The sequence below is a fragment of the Doryrhamphus excisus genome, linkage group LG3 (assembly GCF_037039965.1).
Source record: "Doryrhamphus excisus strain RoL-2023G ecotype Guam linkage group LG3, RoL_Dexc_Guam_v1.1, whole genome shotgun sequence".
Lineage (NCBI taxonomy): Eukaryota > Metazoa > Chordata > Actinopteri > Syngnathiformes > Syngnathidae > Doryrhamphus > Doryrhamphus excisus.
Window position 1 is genome coordinate 19,051,943 of NC_136359.1, and position 25,687 is coordinate 19,077,629.

Below are 25,687 nucleotides of genomic sequence, written 5' to 3' on the forward strand. Positions count from 1 at the left end.
CTTTTTTATTTCTGGCTATTATTTGGACTTTTTCGTTTTTCCTTTAAAAATTTTGTCTGAATATAAGAAACTGCACGTTCACTAAGAAGACAAACCTAATCGAGTTAAAAAGTGATTGTGCAGTATTACAATACAGTACAGTATTCTGAATGTATTTAATAATTTTGTACATATTTAAAGGATATATACAAAACTATATGGCACAACAGACTTCTGCATCTTTGACAGTTCTGCTTGGTTCTAAGGCCAAAATTACAGTAGCGACATTACCATCATTTTACGAACAATTTTCTCATCAACAAACAGTGCTGGTGGTTGATCACCCATTGATGTGGCAGGATTATGCTCACAGAATGACGTGCACAAACAGAGCCATGATAGCAGCACTGATGAGGCCTGAGATCGGAACAGTGACAAACCAGGCAATAAATATATTTCTGAACAGATGCCAGTCCACCGATTTCCTTGAGCGCAGCCATCCCACAGCGACTACGGATCCCACCTGTATCAATATGATAGAGTTTATAACAGTCTACTTTTGATGGTCATATTCTGTAATTCCATTACCTTGCAGTGTGTCGTGCTGACAGGAAGACCAACATTTGATGCCACAACAACCGTGAGGGCGGAGGCCAACTCGATGCTGAAGCCACTATAATGGAATAAAATACTAAATAAGTCACAGTGTGTCACAGTGTAAGTGTGTGGCAGCAGAGTGTTTTTGTGTCATACCTAGAGGGTGTAATGGGAGTAAGGTCTTTGCCCATGGTCTGGATGACCCTGCGGCCCCACACCCAGAGGCCCATGCAAATGCCTACTCCGCCATAAAGAAGTAGCCAGATAGGTGTGGGTGTATTGGAATCCACGGAACCACTTTCATATAGAAGCCAGAGGGCGACAAGTGGGCCGATAGCATTGCTATAGGAGAACATGTACAATGAACCCATTCTTATGACCTCCACATGACACCAATTTTGCATTAGGTTTGGAGTGTCAATGCATTAAACAATCACAGCAACATCTATTTAATGTAACCAATGGCGAGCAGGAATGCTGGTAGAAAACAAGCAAGATGCCTGGATTAGCCTGCTGCTGTGTTTAATGTAACTGTCATTTTGCCTTTACATTTTCCTAATTTGTACTTTTTTCCCGGTTTAATTTTATCATGGGCTGCACAGCGGTTGAGTGGTTAGCGGGCAGACCTCACAGACCGGGGTTCAATTCCACCCTCGGCCATCTCTGCGTGGAGTTTGCATGTTCTCCCCGTGCATGCGTGGGTTTTCTCCAGGTACTCCGGTTTCCTCCCACATTCCAAAAACATGCTAGGTTAATTGGCCACTCCAAATTGTCCATAGGTATGAATGTGAGTGTGAATGGTTGTTTGTCTATATGTGCCCTGTGATTGGCTGGCGACCAGTCCAGGGTATAAGACAGCTGGGATAGGCTCAAGCACCCCCGTGACCCTCGTAATTTTATCATTATAATTTTCATGGTGTTTACCGATATGTCCATGTTTGTATCAGCATCTTACCTGACATCATTCCCGCCATGAGCAAAAGAACCAAAGCATGCCGTTAGTATCTGTAGGAATTGAAAAAGGGAAGAAACAGCTGGTTTGTCGAGCTCCAGCTCATCTTCCTCGGGAGGATGCTCCCAAACAGCCTCCTGCGTCACACTCGGATTCTTGAAAGAACTTCCTCTAGTCATTGCTGAGCTGTAGCTGCTGTAGCTGCCCATTCTGGACCTCCTCCTCCAGTCATCTGCGTCTTTATTCCTGGCCTCTCCCTGGATGCCATAGATGGCCATTGTGTAGGAGGTGTAGCTGTTGTTTCTCCGAATGGGACGCTCCTCCGTGTCACTGTCACCAATACAGTCACCCACTTTGGTGACATGGAGCTTGTGAAGCAAGTCTTTGTAGAGACCTGAGTCTTTGTGAATTGCATGTGACCGTCCACTGTGAGGGTCTGTGATCATCATTGTACCAACTGTGCCGTTTAGTCCTGGAAGAATAAATCAGCACAGGTGAATGTTTTTCTAATTCATCTGAATGAGTTTCTACGTGCTTTCTCACCAGTACCGACATCCAGGTCTTTGGTCTCCATGTTTAAACCAGCCTCCTCTGAGCCTCCAAGTTTGAAAGCCACATTCTGACTGCTTTGTGAATGGGGCTGAGGCTGGGGAGGACAGGGTATCGACGCAGTCATTGCTTGACCATGTGGTTCAGTGTTCTTCTCCATCAGAGCAGCACCTGTTTCTTCTTCTCAAGAACCACACAAGATGTTGTCAAGCTCCCAGACATGGCAAAAGAATGTGTAAACAAAATACAGTCCTCTATGTTTCATAGAAAATATATACGGGTACTCACGTTTGATTATTTTCTTCAGGTGTGGACAGACAACCAACCAAACAACCAATGCTGTGATGACCCCAAAGCCTATTGAGATGCACACCGTACCCCACCATGGCACTCTGTCAAAACCCAACACTATGCGTAAAGAAACACAGGACATCAGTCAACTGCTTCTTTATATACTCATAAACAATGTCACCACAGTTCAAAAACATGCATCAAGCGTATGTGTGTGCATGTGGTCTACATTAAGGGTTTGCCAACGCAGTGTCCTTGGGCACCATGAAGACCCCTATGCTCACTTATGTGACACATGTGAGAACACTAGAAAGAAATGCATTCTGAAATAAAAACTGTGAATTGTATATTTTGTTAGTATTCAAGTTAAGCTATGAAAATAAATCTTACAAAAATGAATATAGCTCTTGGCCACTGTTATTTTATACAAATATCTCTCACAAGAAAGAACATCAGAGACCACTGGTCTATATGTACCCTGTGATTGACTGGTGTGTATCTTGGCACTTGCCTAAAGTCAGCTGGGATAGGCTCCATCTTATTGTAAACAGACTAAGTGGTAGAAAATGAATTGACTCATAATGCAAATACACCATTGCATGGCCCAACTAACTCTAGTATATTTTAAATGATTTGACAGCAGATATAAATGGAGTATATAATCTGTACTTTTGTTCATTTAGACATTTTAGAATGCATTTATTTATTGTTTACTCATTAGTACTCATCATGTCCTTGTTTGGACAGGCTGTTCTTACTGACAAACAAAGCCAGTTCAAGTGACAAAAGACAACTGCCTTGTGATAAGATATTTTTTTCTGGGCACTTTCAGTTATATCACATTCTTATTGTAAACATGGCTTGTGTTTTTAAAAACTCCCTTTGAGAATGATGTGCATTAGATGAGGATTTGACCAAAATAAATATTCCTTTGCTTATCTACACTTTTGTAGTCTTGCAGAAGGATACGGTAACTAGAAACCTTAGCAATTGTGCTGTTAAAGCTGTTTGGGTGTAGCCATCTTCAAAAAGCATGTGACCACAAAACTTATCAACTGCAAGTAGTGATAGAGCGCATTAGAAATTTGACATGTGCAGTGGATAACTAATGGGATAGGTTGTCAAAAGTAAAAAGGGGACACTGGTCTTCATTTATACAAAGCAGGAGTTGTGCATCACTCTATGCAGCTTTGTGATCATTATTTCCTACTACAGTACAAGACATTTGATCCCTAAATGATCACAGCTGTAGCTTGGTCCACGTTGCCAAGTCAGACCTGATTAAACGCCATTGCAGCCCTCATTTCATTATAATAGTGTGGTTGCCTTAGGATGTAATTGCTGCTATTTGATGGTTGAATTGAGCTATTAAGTGTGTCAGTATTTTGGATTCCTCATTGAAAGCGCCCTGTCAGTGGAATCTGGATAACGAGTTAAATGGAGAAAATTGATTTTCAAATGTAACTTTGTTTTTAGTCATTCTTCTTAGTGTCTCAAATTAAAAGGGGAGTTGCGGTAGTGTGCGGTGCGTAGCATCACTCACATGGCGCTCCTGTAAACATAATGGAGAACAGGTTGATGCCAATGGTAATGGCGTAGAACAATGGAAGAGCTCGAAGGCCATTGGGCAACGGGTCAGCCTGTCAAAAAGGTCACATATATATATATATAATACATGAAAAGTAAGCGAACCACTTAAAACAAATGCCAGTTAAAGTTAATGGTGGTTATTCAGAGTTTAATGTTGCATGTTCATACAACCCCCCAATTTTTGAAAAAAACACGACAGAGTGAGGGAGTGATGTTCGAAACGCAATGTAGCGGAGGATGACTATCACTGTCAAGCTGCTAAGACATTCATTCATTCATTTTCTAACGCTTTTCCACACGAGGGTCGCGGGGGTGCTGGAGCCTATGCCAGGTGTCTTCGGGCGAGAGGCGGGGTACACCCTGGACTGGTCGCCAGCCAATCACAGAGCACATTTCGACAAACAACCATTCACACTCACATTCATACCTATGGACAATTTGGAGTCGCCAATTAACCTAGCATGTTTTTGGAATGTGGGAGGAAACCGGAGTACCCGGAGAAAACCCACGCATGCACGGGGAGAACATGCAAACTCCACACAGAGATGGCTGAGGGTGGAATTGAACCCTATTAGACAATTGAAATGACACTTAACTTAACACTTACCTTGTTAAGAATGAATTTGCGAACAAAGTAAAACAGAATTCCTGACAATGTACCAGACATCATTGGTGACAGGAACCAGGATGCCACTTTGGACGGCAACAGACAATAATAAATGTCACTTCTACTTCACATGTGCATTTCAAGTACTGTAAGTACTGTAAAAACCACAAAAAGGATACTTACCAATGCGGAGAAGCTCCAGCCATTTGACCCCGTAGTGACCTCGGGCTACCAGAGAATAACCTATTGTCGCTCCAACAATACAGTGAGTTCCAGAAATGGGGAGCCTCAGTAATGATGCAACCAGCTGCCACACAGCAGAGCCTGTGAAAGGAGGGCATGGTCTGGGTTCAAAGTGTGGAAACTGGCTTGGTACAAGATCACAGGAAGTGGACTACCATTCTAACTACTTACCACACATTGCACTTATCGACCCTGCCATCAAGACATGTTCAGAGCCGTTGTACATTTGCACGTCGATGATGCCCTTTCGGATGGTCTCACTGACTTTGGCCCCCAGCAGGACTGAGCCCACCGTCTCAAAGACGGTAGCCAGGATGCAGGCCTGCCGCAAGGTGACCACCCCAGAGCCGACTGCCGTACCAAAGGAGTTGGCCACATCATTGGCCCCCACAGAGAAGGCCAGAATGAAGGCGATTATGAAGCCCAACACCAAAAGCCACAAGTGGCCGGACATGTCCGACTGAGAGGCCAGACCCACTGTGGTGCTGGCAGAAACAAGGGCCGCTGGCGTGGTGGAATCCATCCAGTTGCTACCAAGTTAACTGAGGGAGTATGAGGTGGTTTTAGGAAATATTTTTGACAAGCTATGAAATTATTAAAGTGAAGCAATGGCTTGTCTGCAGGATGCAGAGAATGACATTTATTGTCACAGCAAACCTTCAGTGAGCTGTGCTGCAAATGTATGAGTTATAAGAAGAGCAATAAATCCCAGTTGTAACATTTATGATCTATTATCAAGACAATACCTTTGTGAAAAGTCCAATGATATGACATTATGGTTTTCCACGTATGATTTAAGAGGACAGTGGAGTTTGAAGAAGCGTTCATGTCAATGTCATTCCACAGTGTTATCTGTCTGAACAGTTTGGGTGGGACTAGTTTAACCCGCCTAAATTTCATACTTTCTTCAAAAACATGAGGAATGAGTCAGAAATGTGTAAAAGTATGATAAAGGCTATGAAGAACCCATTGTGCCCAAAAGCACACAACAGATCACCCATCACATCATCCTCTTTTTGTGTACTTTTTTGTTATCAACATTTGATAGGGGAGTTATAACAGTACAATGTTGTAAATTAGAAAACAGGTCAATATAGCCTTTCTTTTATCAGTTTCTCAGTGACAGTTATGTAATGGTGATAGTATTGGAATGACACCAACAGTAGCTTCAAAACATCAAAATGGAATACAGAGCTGTGAATAATTGGTACTTTCAGAGTTGCCAGCAGTCATTATTCATGAACAAAGTTACCATCACAGTACAAAATAGTGGCATATTTTCATCTCCTTTGCTGTTCTTGCATAGCACAAATGGAGCAACGTGGTGGCAAGAAGACAACAAAGTGGGCACATGAGAAGAGTGGGGAAAAAACAGTTGGTACTCACATTTGTGCCAGAAGTGAAAGGCTCTCTCAGTTCTTTGTTGTGTGTCCCAATGTTAGGAACCAAGCAGCCTCAATGAGCTGAATGCTAAGTGCTGCTGGAACACCACATGTGTCTGTGAGTGGCCCAGCCTACAGTGTTAGAAGGTGTACACTTTTATATTCAGCAGGTTGACTACACGCCCTCTGGTCATGACACTTATAGTGTTCAGCCTCTTTGTTGTCATGGGAACATGATTACATTTGTCTTCATGGAAGATGAGAAGTTCTATAAAAAACATTTATTCATTCATTTTCTCACGAGGGTCGTGGCCGTGCTGGAGCCTATCCCAGCTGTCTTTGGGCCAGAGGCGGGGTACACCCTGGACTGGTCGCCAGCCAATCACAGGGCACATATAGACAAACAACCATTCACACTCACATTCATACCTATGGACAATTTGGAGTCACCAATTAACCCACACAAGAAAAGCCACACATGCACAGGGAGAACATGCAGACTCCACACATAGATGTCCAAGGGCAGAATTGAACTCCTGTCTCCTCGCTGTGTGGCCTGCACGCTAACACCACCGTGCAACCCGTAACAAATCCAGTGATTGTTTATCTTCAAGTATTGTCTCCAACAACTCCAAACCTCTAAACTACAATGGAAAATAAACCATTAAAGGGCCCACTGTCACAATCTGCATCGTTGCCTGTGTGACAGTTTTTGTTTTTCACTTAGTCAGCCTTAGTTCCTGCTTTCATGCACTTATTCTGTATTATTTCCTGTGTTGGTCTGTCCTGTGTTTCGTCACTTCCTTTCTCTTCTACGTGCACCTGTTTGTAATTTGACTGTTGTATTTAGTTCAGCCGGGTGCGTCTTCCCTTCGTTGGTGCATTGTTCATTTTGAGTTTTTTGTCGTGTTGTTGACATGCCGTGCCGTGACACCCACAATTATGTCGACTTTCAAGTCAATGATAAATGATACCAAAAATGATGATTTTTCCTCTTTTTATAGGGACTACATACAGAATATATATGGTGCATGAGGAATGTCTATCCAATGCCAACTGAACTACTACAGACTAAGCGGTTTTCCGTATAGTTCATGTGTAGTATGTATTGTATATGAGTAACCATACCCTCACAAAATGTGTTACTCTTCAACCTGTTATTCCCTCGCTGATAACTTCTTACCAATTAAAGTGAGTGTCAGCAGAATGAACTTGTTTCCGAAATGCTACATTGCCTCCAAATCTGCTGATGGCTTCCTCCTTATTACTCATTTATTTAGCACATGTTGGATGAGGCACTTTGGATGTGTAAGAGCACAAGAGTCAGCACACAAATGATAAACCAAATTTGGAATACTTTGACCTTTCTGCGTATAAAGGATGAAAGTGAGCTCAAGATGTCTCCCATTGTTATGCAAGGTCATTTAAAAGAATTTCCAGTGTCATTGTCACTGTTGGAACATTATCTGGCTCTTTTTTATACCTTCGTAAAGTGGTTCTGCAAGTTAAACAAACACATGCAAAATCAACATCTCTGCTCATATACACGATTTTGCTTCACACCTTATTTGACTATACTTACTTTTAAATTTCCTTTTTTTTTATCTCTTTCATATTTCCATATTTTCAGCCTCCTTCTCATAGATGATAGTGTTTAGTGACTGCTGTTTATATGTAGATGTGCCTTGTTGTTTCTGCCATTTCCGTATTAAGGTATTATTGTTGTGTATTAAGGACATATCGATTAATATTATTATTATTCTCTACCTTGAAAGGGTGGTAGCTCAGGGAGGAGCAAATGTGTTGATATTATTCTTAATAACGGACAAAGTGGTAAACTTTCTTGTGAGGTTTGAATGATTTGACATGCTTACAGTATAATTGTTACTGTCTACTCTAATGTATAAACACAGTTGAAGGTTGTTTTTGTTGTATTTGGAATGTGGAGAATCGTAATCTTCTGCCGTTGTTCAGTGAAAATGTGTTTTGTCTTCTGTCCTTCTCATGGCTGATTAGTTTTGTGTGTGGGTGACAATTAAACTCATTTAATGAACTTAGTTTGTGTGTAAATGTATAGATTGTGATTTTTTTTTGTAGGAGTGGAAAACAATAACTTGCTCACAAGACACAGCATTAGGTACAGGTATACATAATTCTGTTCAATCCCTAAAGCGTCCTTTCACAATGATAATGAAGCTTGACTGACAGTGTCAGTGTGTTGTTAATTTAATAACGTGTATGTTATTATGGTTGTGGTTTGAGCTTTGCCAACTGCTGCTGTTTATCCAAACGTCTGTAGATGGCGACAGAGTTCATTTTCACTCCCTTAGGGCTAACTACAATGTTCCTAGTGGAAATACCAGTTTTAGCACTAGGTGAAGACAAACAGAATTCACTCCAGTTCCTGGATGCTTATGGGGGATGTTGGAGTGGCACGTTTGTATGCTGTAGACTGTCCAGTGGAGTTTAACACACACACACTTCATTTCAAACACTTGTCCCATACACAATATCTCCACTTCTCTGAATAAACACATTAAAGACTGATTTGATCATAGAACACTTTAGGAATGCAATCGTATTTAAGGCTAGACAAGAAAGGGCATGCAAATAAGCAACTGAAGTACATGGCTGTTTCACAAACCGAACCCTTTCTTCCTCTCTTCCCACCCTCCAATCCCTTGCCAAACAGGATCTGTAGGATCTCATAGTCATTTTCTCAGGAGACAGGAATGTGAAAACACAAGGCCTTGTACATGCTGAAACATGCAACCTACATTCCCTTAAACTTACAGGAAAAAAAGTCCCAAATGTGTTGCTCATATACCAGTTTAATTTCCACTTTGTGTGGCAAAAGCTGTCTATGTAAAACGCCCAGTGTGCACCGGATGTGCTCCAGACGCACACTGACTCACTTCCCAAATGAGCTTGTCTGTTGCACTGCCCTACCTATGTACTTTTTTTTACAAGCGGTCCGTGAGTTCATTCCTCCAAGGTATGTGAGAGTTCGTAAAAATAATTTTTTTGTGACATTTTTATTTTTTTCAAACTTTTCAAAGCCTTTCAAGGTCTATCGTTTGCATAACAAGTGTAATCACAATAATATACATCAACTTTAGACCTGCCAGATAAACCATAAAGGTGAAATGAATATAAATATCATACAATGAAATGCAAATAGGCAACGTAAAGAAGTATTTTGGCTGGTTCTTCAATCTTCAATCCTACCAGCATCTATTTCAGAGCATTATTGGGAAGCTGAGGAAAAGAAATGTAACAAGACAAGATGATCTCAGTTGATGCTACAAATGTCTGCATCTGTCAAGACACAGAGTGGTCCAATCTGATATCACCCCTAAAAAGTGTCCATTTGCTCAACCAGCAGTGCGGCAAAAAGTGAAATGATAAAAGTCAACTCTCCTCCAAGACGTTGGTCAGTTTTTGAGTCAATTGACAGACCAGTGGCTGGAGGTCGGCGATGAGTTGCTTGTGGATTCTTTATGGGACGGATGCGGGCTTTGCCTGTAGGCCGGGGAGTGAGTAATGCTTGGACTGCTAGGAGGCGTGGAGGAGCAGGAGGAAGACTTGGACTTAATCTGTAGCCACTTATCTCCCAAAGCCTTAGCGAAGTGGTCATCGACCGACACGCTGATGGAGAGCTGCTGGGAGTGAGCTTTCTGGTAATTCGCTCCGAGACTCCTCTGGAAATGTTCCTCGACCACATGATCATAGTTGCATTTGGAGATCACTGAAAGAGAAATGAAAATAATGTTTAAGTGGGTTATGGGATTATGTACTTTGGAGCACCATCAGAAAAAACAAAGACAGACCTGATGACTGGCTCTGGTGGACATCAGATCTACAGGTGGGGTTTCTTAATGACGACACACAGGTGATCACAGAGGGACGCATCTAAAAGTATACATATAAAAAAAGGAGGTTCATTTGTTAATTCTGACAACCATTCAAGTCTAAAATATAAATTATTGGCCAGTGTTAATATCCAAATTTCTTCTTTTACACACACTGGTATCTTTGTTGTTATTACAATGCATACATATGACCACAAAATAATGGCTTTAATATGAAAACAAATTGACTTGAAAACTGCTTCAACTGGTTTGCCCATCGGAGGCCAGATCCCGTCAGCGGTGCGTGGTGGCATAAACAGTTCAAAGAAGCAGCAGTCTGTTTGGTCTTGTTCACGGCATTCCTTCCTTCCATTGCTCACATTTTCTTCCCGAATCTTGCCGGATTGCATAGCTCGGACAAGCTTGGGCCTGCATGTGTACAGCTGGATTGACTACACAAGGCCGATGTCGCACAATGGTGAATAGCCTGCGGCAACACTGACACTATAAAGAAACAACCTGTACCAATGCTGTAACATCCACCGTGACATTGATCCTCATGAAAAGTCTTGTATTTTTCCAAACCATTACCTGAATCTGAGTGGTGGGAGGGTTTTTTGTTTTGTCCTCTGTGCTCTCGGAATCCTTTCTTGGTTTCTTGATGAGGGCAAGAGGTTCATCCATGACTGGGGCGTAGTACAGATGAGCTGGCAGAGGGCTGGTGGGACTGGGTGTTGGGCTCCAAGTTGATGTGGGACTTTGAGGGCTGTTAAACATTGCTGCTGGTGCTGGTACTGGTACTGGTACTGGTGCTGGTACTGGTGCCGGTGCAGCCTCTGATCTCTGGGCGGCTTTTCCATTGCTTCTGCTCAACACCCGCTCTCGCCTGAAATCCAGTAAATGAAAAAAGGCTTACATGATGATAAGAAATGTTGAAATAAATCCCACTATGACACCAACCGTTCCTCCAGAGTTAGACATCTTTCATGGCTGCGCTTGCGTTTGATGGGAAACACTGCTGGGGTTCGAGCCCGTTCGTTTGTCATATGTCTGTATCTGTCTTCACTCCTCAGGTGAGGCTGACCTGAAGAGACGAAAAAGAGTATAGTAAGAGTGGAAAATAAGGGAAACTACAGTCTTTCCATCAATTTTCCCTCTGGTGCTGGTGTTAAGATGAACATGCCATTAACGAGGTTAATTTTACTTTTATTTGAAAGGCTTTTACTTTACAGATTACAGTAGAATGTGTTGGGTTAGGGTTGAGGCTAGGGTTACAGTTGCAGAGCAGACCAGAATCTGTGCTGCTCCGGCAGTTTAATGAAAGTTAAAATATGGGAGAAACACTATTAAAAAAAAAAAGGAGGAGCAAAATTTCAAGCAAAGTTCCTCAGGAAAATGAGAGGGTTGACATGTATGAATCTGTTCTAACTTAAGACGGATATTTTGACTTTCTTTTGCCAAAACAAATAGGAGAGTAATGAAATAAAAAGGTCAAACATGAGAGTCATAATTTGACTTGGTTGATAGGAAGGACTGCTTGTTGTGAGCCATGACACTGAGACGCATGACTGATAATACTCGTGTGAATACCCGACTCACCGTTAAGCGTAAACTCCGTTAAGTTGCAGAACTCGATCGACCTGATCCGTGAGGGTTAGCACACGACACAGCTGATTCAATGCTAACGGTAAATGTTGTTTTTCTGCATAATGCTGGCATTTGTCCCAGCCATGTCTCCAAAATTTGTTGTGGGGAGGCAGATGATTTCCCTGATGGAATATTTGCAGTTTGAACACAATAGCTAACAGCTGATAAATGATGTACATTTAGTTTGTTTTTAGTTTTCAACTCATAGAATGTGTATTGAGACTTATGAGAGTTTATGTCAAGCCCATTGTTTGGACTTTACAACCAGTTAACACATTCAAACTCACATCGGCAGGAATACTCTAGTCACTATATGCAAATCATACATTTAGCAAAGCACAAGCTTGTTGATTCAAACACAATGGAGGATGATCTATTTTGCATGGAATAAAAGGCTGTTCACAGTGTCTACACACCTGCACGGCGCTCTTTTAGTATAATCAACATCTCCTACACCTGTGAGCTACTCCCTCACATGCAGCACCTTTGTGGATGAAGGTGGGGGCAGGTCTAACCGCACCTATGCTGATTTTCTACTGCCTCGGGCATGGATATTTTCCCTCGTTAGCTAAGAAGGGAATGGTGCCTGACCCTTTTATTTTTCTTTTAATGAAGGTTAATCCGAAACAAAAGCACATGTTAAAGGTGACAACAGAAGTGGCCAACTTATCTTGTGGATTTGAATAAATAATTGTTGTCAGTTTCTTTAGATAATAATGATATATATATTTTTTCAATACGGTATGATGTTTACCAATGATAAATAGGATAACATGAAGTCTGTGACCATAATGTTAAACTGATGCAGCACAAACCTTTACACTGAGCCAAGGATCTCATAAGAAAAATAGTTAAAATTACCTTCTAAAATGTAGACCTTGAAGCCACTACTCATGCGTGTAATGTAGTGGAAGTTGGTCACGGCCATGGTTGCCTGCTTTTGTCCAAGTGCAGTCCAATAAGAGGAACACCTTGACTGTTCCAGCCTGTGGGAAACAATGAGGCTCAGTTGTGGATTCTAATGGAAAAGATAATGAGATTCTGGGTCTGAGCTCACAGACAGGTAACGTATCAGGTGAGTGCAAACGGATGATGAGGCTTCCCCGGGACACATTCCCTGCATGCCGATTGGCTCCTGTGAGAGCCAATCAAAGAGTCTCCATTACACTGTGTTGTTGTCCTGCTGGAGGAATGCAAGCACAATATCAGGAATGGGAATGGAGGGTTTGCTCATAAATGTTTTAAAGTAAGCATTCTCTGCATCTTCTTGGGTAGAAATGATAACTTTCTCATGAATCTCTTTACATTTCTCCTTGGGACTTCAAGAAGGTGAAAGGTGGCTTTTGTTGCCTCTAGGATCTGCACACCCCCTCCCCTTCGTTGTGGACTGCAATCTCACCAAACTACATTTTTTCAAGCCCTGAGCCCACCGGAGCTCCAAGCTCTCCTGCAACCTGCCCATACACGCACACATCTGTCTGTCTCACTGCTTATCCACAGCCTGTTGAACAAAACTACCAACAATTTTGCATGTTGAACACAAACAAAAGTACAATGCCTCCCAGATGGTTTACAACATTTGTACTGAGGAGATCTAACTGGAAAGAATAACATTGTGTGGTGATATATGACCTTTATACTCTGCTTAGTCAGTTGCTGAGCAACATGACAAAGTTGCTCATTCATACCCTGAAGTGACACAGGCAACATGTTGGTGAACATTTAGCACCTCCCTCCTTCCACACTCTTTACAATAGCACCACACGGTGTCCATACTATGTACATCTGTACGATATTGAGCATACAGACTCAAAAAGACAATATTTATCTATCTTGAAATGTTATGCTCACTCTGTAAATGTACCTTTTCATTGAAGGCGGCCTTGAAGTGCTCATGACACCCAAAAAACGAATAAACAAAAAAGCCTCCCCTTGTTTTATTATGTTTCATTACGTGAATGTTTTCACACTAACATTTTTGGACTCTAAGTCAACACCAAGGAAGATTTTCAAAGAAGCAGGGAAAAATAGACTCAAAACGTGATTTAGCAAAGGGAAATAGGGAAAATGCTATTGAACTGATATGGTGGAGCATCACATTGCACTTGGCCTTTTGTTTGAGTAAAGATACGAAAACCAATCCGTAGGTCAGCGTATGATAATTAGGATATGACTTTTTTTCATAGCTTAAAACAACAATCTCTTAACTTTGCGTTATAGGTAACAAAGCAAATGAGTGTAATATCTAATAACATCCAATAATGTTTCCCGTGGAACTGCTTTCTGTTTGATCTCTTTGTAGCAGTCATTCAGTCATCCATTATTCCTCAATAGCCCTCTAAAAGCTAGCAAAAACAAGAAAAGCACAACAAATATGATGACCATGTGACGTGTTTGACCCAGCTCCCGGAAGAGAAGTGTCGTTTCTACATGTTGACAAAACATGATGATTTTGGGACAGCTGCAGACCTGAAAAAATGAACCACACTGTCTCTCACCTAAAGTCAGCTAGGATAGGCTCCAGTGTGAACATGAACAGGAAAAGTGATAGAAAAGCTTAAAAAACGACCCACAACATTTTCTTCATCTTCAAAAAAATATCCTTTCAATCTTAAAGTTACAGAGGGTTTGCAATAATAAAGACCATTTCCAACATGGTACAGTTTAGCCAATTATTAAACAGAAAATATTAAAAATATTAAACAGATTGGCAACTAAAATACAAACTAAAAATTATGCCATCACATTTTGCCTCAATACTCACCACAAGCCATATTGTTAGGTAAAACAAAGAGCTGTAAAATTTGCTTCTATGATAATGAAAGTAATTGGATTATATAGCAATTTGCAGAGGTGCACGTAATTCTGCATTGCTTTGATTCATGCACCACTTCCTACTATATGCACTGCAGTGCCTGATAATTGTAAACTTTACATGAACATCTCTGATATTCGGTCTTATTTATGAGTTAGCATTTTCTGAAGGTAAGCCTACTGCAACATAAAACCAACAACCACATGCGCCATGCTTGTCGAGGCAACAGGAGGCGTAATGTCTGACAGAGAGCTACGCCCCTTTTCACAGCCCTCCTCAGCACCACTTGTCTCTGCACAGATGTCTGTCAAGATACAAATACACACCATATGCTATACCGGAAGTGCTTCCCATACACGAATTCCTTATGGCGAATTAAACTATTTTGATTCACTTCTGATACATCTGTCTGTACCTCTGTACCTTTCTTTCAAATCAACCATATTAGCATATTGTAATCACGTTATGATTAAAAATAAACACATTCTCCCTTATTATCGTGTGTTGTCATGAAGCGTAACAACCGGAAATGTGCCACCACCGCCTGTGTAACTTGACTTAGGTCCCTTCTTGTAGTCTACCCCCTCCTCAGGATGCTCCGTGGTGACGCAGGGCAAAGGGAAAAACTGTGACTGGAGGGTAAGGACGCAGGGGCCACGGCGGTGAAGCAGGAAGGACTCTATATTTCACTGATGCACGACCTTAGAGGACAAGCGTGTCAAATATAATACATGCACTGTTGTGGGCTTCACTGTGTGATATTGTAAGCCATTGCATCGTTTTAGGGCGGATCACTTTGGACACACTCCCAGGTAGGCTTCATCGTGCATTTTCATGAATTACATTACAAGTGCTTTCATTGAGCAAATGCAGACAGTGAGCGTATTTTTATTTATTTTTTTTTTACGTTGCCTTCATTTGAATCCATATTGAGGCGTATCAATTTCCTGCACAATCATGCCATTTCCCTCTAGTGACTATTTAATTATATATTTACGAAGAATCAAGCAGCAATCCAGATTTTTTTTTACCGTGTCTGCATATGGCAACAACTTGTAAGACCCATCCAGTGGGCGGTCTTTTTTCTGTCATCTTTTTCCACTCCAGAGCTCCATCATGAACTACCTTCGTCGACGACTTTCGGACAGTAATTTCATGTCCAACCTGCCCAATGGCTACATGGGTGACCTGCAGCGCGCCGAGCCCACGCCTCAGCAGCAGCCGAGTCCCGCAGTGTCTCCGGGGCCACCGGAAAGGCGCCAGCCCGCCAGTCAGCAGCAGTCCACAGGCGGAGGCTCTGGCTTTTTCTCGTCCATTTCCAATGCCGTCAAGCAAACCACGGCAGCTGCCGCCGCCACGTTATCCGAGGCTGCGGACCGGGCGGGGGTGTCCAGCAGTGCGAAGATCCTCCTTGTGATCGACGACCTGCAGACCGACTGGTAAGATTACAATAGGAGACTACAAACAGACGTGGGTGGATGGAAGGTCACGTGATTCACAGGGAATTGTTGGGAATCACAGGGATTCATTCTATCAACCAATGGCAAAAAAAAAGTCATTTGGACTGCAAAGTGTAACTGCCAATCACCTTTTCATTTACTCATTTGCATTAAAGCTGCAGCTAAAAGTACACGGTATTACAGGGTGTAGAAAATGTTGACTTGTTTTAATTTAATTGTCCATCCATCCTCTATGCAGCTTTATCCTCACTAGGTCTGAGCTAACCTGGAACCTGTCCTGCCGTCAGGGGCGGGGTAAATCCTGGCCAATCACAGGGCACATATAGACAAACAACCATTCACGCCCACATTCATACCTATGGATAGTTTAGACTTGATTTAATTGTCCTTCAGCATATTCATTCATTCATTCATTTTCTGCCGCTTTTCCTCACGAGGGTCGCGTGGGTGCTGGAGCCTATACCAGCTGTCTTCGGGCGAGAGGTGGGGTACACCCTGGACTGGTCGCCAGCCAATCACAGGACACATATAGACAAACAACCATTCACACTCACATTCATACCTATGGACAATTTGGAGTCGCCAATTAACCTAGCATGTTTTTGGAATGTGGGAGGAAACCGGAGTACCCGGAGAAAACCCACGCATGCACATGCAAACTCCACACAGAGATGGCTGAGGGTGAAGGGTGGAATTGAACCCTGGTCTCCCAGTCCTTCAGCATATTCTTTTATTAAATATATAGTGATGGGAAGTTCAGCTTTTTGGCTTGGCTCCCAAAGAAGAGCCGACTCTTTTGTTTCCCAACTGGTTCGTAGTTTAGTGTCATTTGTGTCATGGTTTCAGCTAATTTTGCAAATACGAACGGTTTCTGTGTTAATATGTTATTTTGCATTTGATGCTTTTATAAGAGGACTTGCAATTGCATAATTTTGTGTATTTGTTCCATTACAAACTAAACTTTACAAATTATAAAGTGTCCTGTGCACGTTGGCATAAAGACAAGTTATATATGATACACCAGCTTGGATGGGCCGATATGATTACTACTGAGCGTTTCTGTCCTGTTTTTTTCCCAAATTCTCTCTGATATGATCCAAACCTGCATGTCATTGGCCGCATACACATCAAAACACAACCCTGTCCCTGTACTAAGTCAGCAGAGCAGAGTATGCAACAACAACCAAAAAAAATCAATGGAAATTCACTCTTCTGATTCACTACAAAACATTGACTTTTAGAGCTGACGCTTTGGCACCCTCCTGTGCAGTTTGACATGCATCTCCAAAGGCTGTGATTGGTCAGCTTTTTTGAAAATGAACTGAGAACATTGCAAAACTGTTAACTTCATGGCAAAGTTGCTGAGAGCCCCCTTATTTTATGACAAAATTATTATCATAGAAAAAATATGTCATGAGTTATTCTATATAGTTTAAATGTTATTTTTTAATGTCATCATATACAGGTACACCGTACCAATAGCAAAGAACTGTTTCAAAAAATTAACTTGACACATACAAGCCGCCATTGTTAAAGAGGCTGAATCTCTTATTGGCAAGGTAAGGCAAGACAAGTTTATTTTCAACACACAACAAAGTGCTTTACAGAAAGTAAGGCAAAAATCATTAAAATCATTCCACAAACATTCCATAAAACATACAAGCAATAATGATAGAGCACAGTTAAAGTACTTTCATTTTTAATATGCACAGCTTAAAAAAAAAAGTTTTCAGCCTGGTTTTAAAAACACTGTCAAAGATAAGGCCTGCCTCACATCTTTGAGAAGACTGTTGTAGATTTTAACAGCATACAAATTAAATTTGGTCCTCCCACATGGAGACCACTCCATGAGGTTCTCAGAGCCCGAGAGTCACTAAAATGGTACAGTTTCCACCATCGCATGATCAGGAAAAATGGCAGTAATCAATACAAGCAAAACATATCACATTAACTTAATATTTTTGAGGGAAAGTAATAGTAGTTATATTCCTCTCCTTTCACCTGCAGGGTGAGAGTTTTCCGTGGAAGAAAGGTCCATGGTGAATATGACATCAAAGTCGAGCAGGTAGGCTTAACATCATGGAATTTATGCATATTGTTTTTCTCTTTGTGTTCACATTCTTCTTAAAAACAAGTCAAAATTAGCCTTTTTCCTCTATGCTGTCATGAGAATGCATTTATTATGTTAAATATAGCTTTTCTTAGTGTGCACCAATAGGTTGATTATTCCACATTGAAGAACTATACCTGACATCCTGACTATGAGCGAGATATTCATAAAGTTGTGATACACCTTCATGTCCTGCTAAATATTCTCTCTGTCTCCCTCAGCTGTATTCTTTGTCGTCTAATTCTGTCCCCCCACTTTAATGTTTCTTTTCTGTCATTTCCCCCGTGGCCTCTAACACAAAGATCATACTTCTGAGGCTGTCTGACATTTTAGAACTGCACCCTGTTGTGTCTCACCGATGCAGAATTGGTAGTTTGTCACCGTCAACCCCATCCAGTCACTGTGATTATATATGAGGGGTTGTGTGGGCATAAATCCTCCTATTGTCTTTTTTTAGGCGGAATTTTCTGAACTCAACCTGGTGGCTGACTCCTCAGGCACCTACACAGTCAACATTGATGCAATTAGAAATGGCCACAAGGTTACTAAGTAAGTGGAGTATGTATGTATTTACAGTGGCTGCAGAAAGTAAGAGGCAGGTTTTTCATCCATGTTGATAGACACTACAGTATATGAATGCAAGTATCGAGGCCCCCGGTTAAGGATACATAAATGCAAGGAAATTAGGGTCTGGTCTGCCGGGAAGAGAGGGTATGCGACTCTGGGGATCATGAAGAAGAATATTTACGCGGGTCAAGTTTGTTTGCACCAAGGTCATTGAAATATGCCTGTATGACCTTGCTTTGTACACTGGAGCACAGTCATGCTGGCACAGAGAAGGGCCTTTCCCAAACTCTTTTCATATAATTGTACATCCCTATAGCCTATAGTCATATACAAAATATGATAGAATGGACATTTTCAGGCTTCTCTTGTTTTGGACAGGTGCGATACTACAGTGTACAGTGGAATGCTCAAGTCGTTTTTGTGTATGTTCAGATACTTGATAAATTAGGGGCACCATTGCTCATAATAGGCCATATTCAACCATGAAACAGTAATATTTAATCATTATTATATGTTTGAAAAACTGTGAGAGAGTAAAGCCGGGAAATATGAGCCAAACTAAAATATAAATTGGTTTGATGGCGTTATCTACAGGCACAAAAGGAGTGCTGCAAGGAAGATGCCTCGACAAGGCGTGATGATACAATACAACGTGCTTTTTGCGAGGGATTAGGTTATGGGACCGCCAGCAAATCCTGAAAATCCGCAAGTAATTAATATGGCCGTAAAAATGTCTCTTTTTTTCATTTGGCGTTCAAGGACTGCCGAAATAGTAAGTCCAAAATCTCAAGGCCTGATGAAGAAACATTATCAGTGAAGCTTAAAGACATGAATATGTAAAAAGTATGGTCTTGTTGTATATTTTACCTGAATTATCACATATTTGTAAATTAAAAAAGGTGTTTTCTGTGAAAACAATTGACTATTTTGGGGAGTTTTATAAAAAAAAATTTTTTTACAGAAAATGGGTCATGAATGCTGCACTCTGAATGTGCGTGAATATACCGTTTTGTCCAAAATATCATAGTAAGAGAAATGATTACAATTCAAGGGGAAGTTAGAGGTCAAAGCCAAGCCCCGATGTGATTAATTAATCAATGAAAAGATTTGTCTCGATACGTTTGTTGATATAGTGCAGTTTCTCACCATGTGTGATATCCCCAGTATTTGCATTCATGTTTGTTCCTGTCTTGTGGTCCAGATCCTTTAAGCCAGACTTTGTGCTGATCAGACAGCACGCCTTCAGTATGGACAAGAATGGAGACCACAGGAACTTAGTGATTGGCCTGCAGTACGCAGGACTGCCAAGTGTTAACTCTTTACACTCCGTCTACAATTTCTGTGACAAACCATGGGTGGTAGGTTCCTTCATATTCTCAAACCTTATTGTCTAATGATGAAATACACGTAAATGACTTTCTTGTTTTGTAGTTTGCACAAATGTCTAGACTACACAAGCAGCTTGGCCCAGAGGAATTCCCACTGATTGAGCAGATTTATTATCCAAACCACAAGGAAATGGTGAGGTTTGACTTCAGCTTATTTGAACTCCATTTTCAACTATCACAGCATTGTCCATTGCTAAACAAACATCAGGATACGTAGACGGGTCATCTCTGCAAATGACCTACATGTAATATTTCATCTTGTGTACCATCTCGTTTTCTGGGCTTGTTATTTATCTCATAGGAGGCTGAGTTCATTTGAGTTTCTGTGTCATACATTTTTGGTATTTTCTAATGATATTCCCTAGTGAAATACAATAGGTGTGTTGCATGCTCCACTCTGGTACCTCCTGAGGGATTAAAATAATTAATTTGTGTTCCTTTTATAGATTACTTCCTCTCGGTTTCCTGTAGTGGTAAAGATGGGCCATGCTCACTCAGGAATGGGAAAGGTAGATCTGCATTACTCATTCTAAAATGTGAACACATAATATGACAACATAAATGTGTATTTGTACCCTTTTCTACCATAGGTTAAAGTGGACAATCAATACGACTTTCAAGATATTGCCAGTGTTGTGGCGCTGACCAAGACATATGCCACATCGGAGCCCTTTATTGATGCCAAGTATGATGTCCGCATTCAGAAGATTGGTGACAATTATAAGGCTTATATGTAAGTCATTGTGTTGGTAGTGTGTGTGGTATCGCTCCTCAGAATGTAAACAGTCACATACTTTTATTATGGTGACCAGGAGAACATCCATTTCTGGCAACTGGAAAACCAACACTGGCTCATCGATGCTTGAGCAAGTGGCCATGTCCGACAAGTAAGTATAACTTGCACAAAATGTTTTTTCAGCGCTAATAGTTCTCTTTAATTACAGGTACAGAATGTGGGTAGACACTTGTGCCGACATATTTGGAGGTTTAGATATCTGTGCTGTGGAAGCTCTTCATGGTAAAGATGGCAAGGACTACATTATAGAGGTACTGGAGTGCAGCATAATCGGGTCATCATAAGTATAGTTGTCCAGGAATGGTCTGTCATGTTGTTTTTCTTAGGTAGATGACTGTTCAATGCCACTGATTGGTGACCAGCTTGATGAGGATCGCATCCAGATTGCAGAACTGGTGGTTTTGAAGATGAACCAGACTGTTCCACCTGCCTCCAGCACTTCCTCCACCCGTATCACAGCAACACAGGTGCACCAGCAGTCCAAGCGGAGTATTACATAGGCACATTACGCATTCAGGCACATGTGCACACGATGAGAAATCATGTATATACTGCACATGAATACATTAAATGAATTGCATGAGTAATCAAATATTAATATATTTCGTATATTAAAAATGCACTATAAGGTTATATTTTCTTAATGAAGTCCGGGATCTTCAATTGAACATGCACATCTTTTATTAAGCTTCCTTCTTTTACTTGTTTATTTGTAACAGCGGTGTGTTTGCAATGTCTTTTCAGTGTCAAGGTTTGATGAACCTCACACATGCTTTAATATAATGTCACATACATTTTTGAACAGATTTTATTGCACACCACAGGCACTATGGCCATTTGAGCCAGGCCTTGCTCCATTGATGCTTATGGATACGTTTTAGTGTCAGTGGAAAGTGTAAAGACTGTAATCTTTAGACGGTGAGCAAGTGGTTAGCTTGTAGGCCACACAGCTCGGAGACACAAGTTCGATTCCACCCTCGGGCCCGTGCATGTGTGGGTTTTCCTTGGGTACTCTGGTATGAATGTGAGTGTGAATGGTTGTTTGTCTATGTGTGTGCCCTGTGATTGGCTGGCGACCAGTCCAGGGTGTACCCCACCTGAAGACAGCTGGGATAGGCTCTAAAATGCCTATCCCAGCTGAATGAATGAATGCTATGATGAGCTGTTGACATGCTAGGAATCATGGCATAAACTGTGTTTGCAGCCATTAATGATGTTTATTGTTGTTCCATTTTTTTCCTAATGTTTGCTCTTTAGAAAGCAGTGTCTCCTCAGCCCGTCTCCCAACCTAGAGTTCCACAGTCTCAGCAGCGACCCCCACCCCAGGGTAAGAACAAAAGCATAACATCTTTTAATTTCTGTCATTTGCAGTCTGCTGTACTTCTTTTGGATCATTATTATATTTATGCCAACCAGTCACTGAAAGTCATATAATTTTGGCTCGGACTGGCTAGATGAATGAATAATGAATAAAATGCGAACAAATAAAACGCGATCCATCCAACCATCCATCGATTTCCTCTACCACTTATCCTCACGCTTATGGGCGAGGGGTGGGGTACACCCTTATTGTAACAGAGAGACAGAATGTAAAAAATACATGTATTTTTATTTTCAAATATTCCAAACAAGTACATTAGCGAGTGTGTCCCATCTGCCTTTCCTAGTGAGGTCTAGGTTGTCTGTGGGCTATTTGTGGAGTTTTACCGGAACCAGATCACCCTTGAAGTCTAACATTTCAGCCAAACTTGAGATCTGAGACATTGCGCAATGATTTAGTTTTTGTGCTGAGCATCCTTCAGTTTCATTTTGCAGCCAGAAGTCAACATGATGTAGTGTGATTACGCTTTTTCTTCAGGTGGTCCTCAGCAAGGTTCCCCCTCTCAACAGCGTCAACAACCTCAGGGCCAACCTCCTTCACAGGCTCAGCAACCTGCAGCCAGCCCTGGCAGTGCTGATCCTAGCTCTCAGGTGAAGGGCAACCAAGGACCTGCAGGTCAAGGAGCTCCTCAGCGAAACCAGGGAGGCTCTCCTCAAACTCAGAGGCAGCAGTCCGTCACCCAGCAACAACAGAGACCGCTTCCAGGAGGGGCGGGTCAGAAACCTCCGCAACAGAGACCTGCCCAGCCTCCTAGACAGCAATCACAAGGGGGGCAGCAGAGGCCTCCTGGCCAGCAGGGTCGACCTGGTGGGGCTACCACCCAGCAGCCACGACCCACAAGCCAAGGCCAGGGAGCTCCGGGAGGACGTCCCCCACTGCAACAAAAGCCACAGCCGCCACAAAAGCCCAGCCAGGACAATCCGGCCACGGGCGGTTCCCCACAACTGAAGTAAGTAAAAGTAGTGTGGACATGACCATACATTGTTTCGTATTATTTAAGGCAGAATAAAACACATTTACCATATGGTAATAATAATAATTTGCAAAAAAACTCTCTAATTTTGAGATTTAGTTTTTTGCATTGGTATGTGCATGCAATGTTTTTTATCTTCATTATTGGTCTACAATAGTTTGCATGATTTCTCAATGCTTTTTCTTAACATTACATCTCAGAATGATTATGACACACATTAATCAAGTCCTTGCCAAACCGTGGTCACAATCTGATATCAAAACAAAACTAGGCAGTGCAGTGGCCTTATTGTTAGTATGTCAGCCCCACAGTCTGCACACTGCATGTTCTGCCCATGTGTACAGACTCTCACCCTCTCTGCTTTCTATTAAAACCTGGTTTTGCGGTGTAGACCCTATGATTACCATAAAGACACTCGATTTTGATGGTTAATGTAAAAATAGCACTGCATGTAAAAGGACCAAAGAAAAAGGATTACCAGTAGTCAAACTAAACAAACAAACTAATGGATGTCCTGTATCAGACCAAGCTGATCAATAAATAAAATGAGTCAGAAATGTATCTTCCATGCATCACATAGCATCCATTCATTATTCATATCACTTTCAAGCATACCCTGAAATGATACAGTGATAGTGGATGCTCTTCTTCATCCTGGGGTCAGCTTGTCCTCTCTTTCTCTTCTTTGCTTGCTCCAGTCTTCTCATTCCATTGGTTTACTGCATGACTTTAATAGCATCTATCGCCATCTCCTCTCTTTATAGCAAATCCCAGTCTCTTACCAATACCTTCAACATTCCAGAAACCCCAGCGCCACGAGCCAGCCTTAGTCAGGACGAGGTGAAGGCCGAAACCATCCGCAATCTACGCAAATCTTTTGCCAGTCTCTTCTCAGACTGAGATGCTGTCATCATCTTCACTTATTCCCACTCATAGAAAGCTGGACAGACACACAGAAGACTTTGACCTCTACTAAAAAGGAGCAACAAAACGGGCCCTGTGATCGATGTAAAAGAACCATAACATTGTACATAGTCGCTACTTTGAGTACATGTTCCAAACTGAATAAGAAGTACAACACACTTTAAATATTAAGTCTGAAACATTCCCTGCCAGGTCACTATCTAGTATCATCTCTCGCTGTCACACACGTGCACACACTCACACAAGCCTGTATATGCATGAGCACACACAAACAAGAACGACAGCATAATACTACTTCCACTAGTTTCTTGGTGCCGTAAAGTCCATGTGATTGTTATGTTCAGCCTTCGTTTGGTGTACCAACCAAGGAGATGAATGAGCCACACAGTTGCACACATACAGTAGGATGTCCAGTCTTTGAGCTTTTGGGCGCTCATGGTGATGTCGTAGCTGCATGTCAACAGGGGGCAATGGTTGCATTTTTCCAACCCCACACATTGGTGCTTGTAACTGTGTCGTCACACGTAGTTCAATTAGCTCAAATAATAGTTAGCCTTGTAGGTGTTGTGAGTGTGTTGTTGCAACCACTTTTTTTGTTACACAAAAACAAAAGCTCAAAAACATCCAATCAAATGGAGCTGACTCAGGGATGTCCAGTTGATTGCGATGTTTGTTTTTGTGGGTCTTCCATTCCAGTTTAATGTGGTTGTTTACCAATGATGAGGGTGCATTTGCACACAGAGTTTACTCCAAAATCATACTTGAAATCAGTGGCACAAACTGATGAAGTCTATATTTTCAGGTTTAAGTCCGCTACTGTACTACTTGACAAAGCGACAACTCGGTTAAGAAAAACAAGAAAAGAATGCACAGAGGGTGTTTGCAACTATAAATCCAGTCAGAGAACTATTCACCCAACAATCTCCTCTCAAATAGAATGCAATGTCAGTTAGGAATAAAGGCAAAGGAAATTAACATTATGCACTTCTTAAGCAGAGCCGGTCCTACCCAAAGTGGCACTCTAGGCAAGATTTCATATGGCACCCCCCTCCATTGCCGATTTTCATATGTACACCTATAATAGAAATTGAATGGCATTGTTTTTACTGTTGTCTTCCAATTGTAATAATGGTTAACATATTACATGTAAAAAAATCTGAAATGCAATTTAAATACCCTTATCACTAAATAATAATAATCATAATGGGATAAATACTAATAATAATACTTTTAAAATCAATACAATCAACATCAAACAATTAAAATAACCACACAGCTTGCAGTTTAATTTGTGCTACATTTACACTATGCAATAACTATATACAAATACTAAATAAAATAACTGCTGTATACAAAACCTACAGTATATTACAAACCTATATACAACTATATGCAAAACTATGTACAAAACCGTTTTTTATGATCATTTGTAGTAATATTACTGAGCATTGCTTTACATTTGAGTCAGTGTAAGCTTTTGCATTTTAATAATTCATAATAATGACTAGTTATATTGAAGCTGATTTTTTTTCCTGATTTTTAGTGCCCCCTGGAGGCCACAGCTTCTTTAGAATCTGCCTATATT

The 25,687-nt window shown here is 41.3% G+C and overlaps 3 protein-coding genes across 6 annotated transcripts; 1 reads left to right on the top strand and 2 right to left on the bottom strand.

The window, feature by feature from the left end:
• Window positions 1–206: 206 nt before the first annotated feature.
• slc20a1a (solute carrier family 20 member 1a) lies at window positions 207–6,309 on the bottom strand. The gene is made up of 11 exons (XM_078789317.1): window positions 6,195–6,309; window positions 4,980–5,350; window positions 4,749–4,889; window positions 4,566–4,651; window positions 3,912–4,008; window positions 2,366–2,485; window positions 2,072–2,257; window positions 1,532–2,000; window positions 733–918; window positions 568–652; window positions 207–502 (listed from the first exon to the last, which is right to left on the bottom strand). The coding sequence occupies exons 2-11, from the start codon at window positions 5,329–5,331 to the stop codon at window positions 347–349; spliced, it is 1,878 nt and encodes a 625-aa protein (XP_078645443.1). The 5' UTR covers window positions 5,332–5,350; window positions 6,195–6,309; the 3' UTR covers window positions 207–346.
• Window positions 6,310–9,001: 2,692 nt separating this feature from the next.
• Window positions 9,002–12,762, bottom strand: vgll4l (vestigial like 4 like). Of its 2 annotated transcripts, none has more exons than XM_058070886.2 (5): window positions 12,550–12,762; window positions 11,002–11,125; window positions 10,633–10,927; window positions 10,021–10,102; window positions 9,002–9,938 (listed from the first exon to the last, which is right to left on the bottom strand). In XM_058070886.2, the coding sequence occupies exons 1-5, from the start codon at window positions 12,614–12,616 to the stop codon at window positions 9,637–9,639; spliced, it is 870 nt and encodes a 289-aa protein (XP_057926869.2). In that variant the 5' UTR covers window positions 12,617–12,762; the 3' UTR covers window positions 9,002–9,636. The 2 variants fall into 2 exon arrangements, with proteins under 2 accessions (XP_057926869.2, XP_057926870.2); XM_058070887.2 differs by lacking the exon at window positions 12,550–12,762 and adding an exon at window positions 12,105–12,254.
• Window positions 12,763–15,086: 2,324 nt separating this feature from the next.
• Window positions 15,087–24,828, top strand: syn1 (synapsin I). Of its 3 annotated transcripts, none has more exons than XM_058071629.2 (14): window positions 15,087–15,315; window positions 15,574–15,942; window positions 17,971–18,028; window positions 18,531–18,622; window positions 19,842–19,998; window positions 20,072–20,161; window positions 20,475–20,537; window positions 20,619–20,761; window positions 20,841–20,915; window positions 20,973–21,075; window positions 21,151–21,291; window positions 22,082–22,151; window positions 22,683–23,154; window positions 23,943–24,828. In XM_058071629.2, the coding sequence occupies exons 2-14, from the start codon at window positions 15,620–15,622 to the stop codon at window positions 24,076–24,078; spliced, it is 1,923 nt and encodes a 640-aa protein (XP_057927612.2). In that variant the 5' UTR covers window positions 15,087–15,315; window positions 15,574–15,619; the 3' UTR covers window positions 24,079–24,828. The 3 variants fall into 3 exon arrangements, with proteins under 3 accessions (XP_057927612.2, XP_057927611.2, XP_057927613.2); XM_058071628.2 differs by having other exon boundaries at window positions 15,611–15,942; XM_058071630.2 differs by having other exon boundaries at window positions 15,088–15,315; window positions 15,611–15,942; window positions 23,981–24,828.
• Window positions 24,829–25,687: the final 859 nt, after the last annotated feature.

Excerpts from the sequence above, each read along its gene's own strand:
- vgll4l (XM_058070886.2), bottom strand. The coding sequence starts at position 12,616 with ATGGCCGTGACCAACTTCCACTACATTACACGCATGAGTAGTGGCTTC. Across the intron at positions 10,103-10,632 it reads CTCCCACCACTCAGATTCAG|ATGCGTCCCTCTGTGATCAC; the intron begins GTAATGGTTTGG and ends GTATACTTTTAG. Across the intron at positions 9,939-10,020 it reads CCACCAGAGCCAGTCATCAG|TGATCTCCAAATGCAACTAT; the intron begins GTCTGTCTTTGT and ends TTTCTCTTTCAG.
- syn1 (XM_058071629.2), top strand. The coding sequence starts at position 15,620 with ATGAACTACCTTCGTCGACGACTTTCGGACAGTAATTTCATGTCCAAC. Across the intron at positions 20,762-20,840 it reads GACAATTATAAGGCTTATAT|GAGAACATCCATTTCTGGCA; the intron begins GTAAGTCATTGT and ends TATGGTGACCAG. Across the intron at positions 21,076-21,150 it reads GCAAGGACTACATTATAGAG|GTAGATGACTGTTCAATGCC; the intron begins GTACTGGAGTGC and ends TGTTTTTCTTAG.
- slc20a1a (XM_078789317.1), bottom strand. The coding sequence starts at position 5,331 with ATGGATTCCACCACGCCAGCGGCCCTTGTTTCTGCCAGCACCACAGTG. Across the intron at positions 4,009-4,565 it reads GCAAATTCATTCTTAACAAG|GCTGACCCGTTGCCCAATGG; the intron begins GTAAGTGTTAAG and ends CCTTTTTGACAG. Across the intron at positions 2,258-2,365 it reads CCTGAAGAAAATAATCAAAC|AAGAAACAGGTGCTGCTCTG; the intron begins GTGAGTACCCGT and ends GTTCTTGAGAAG.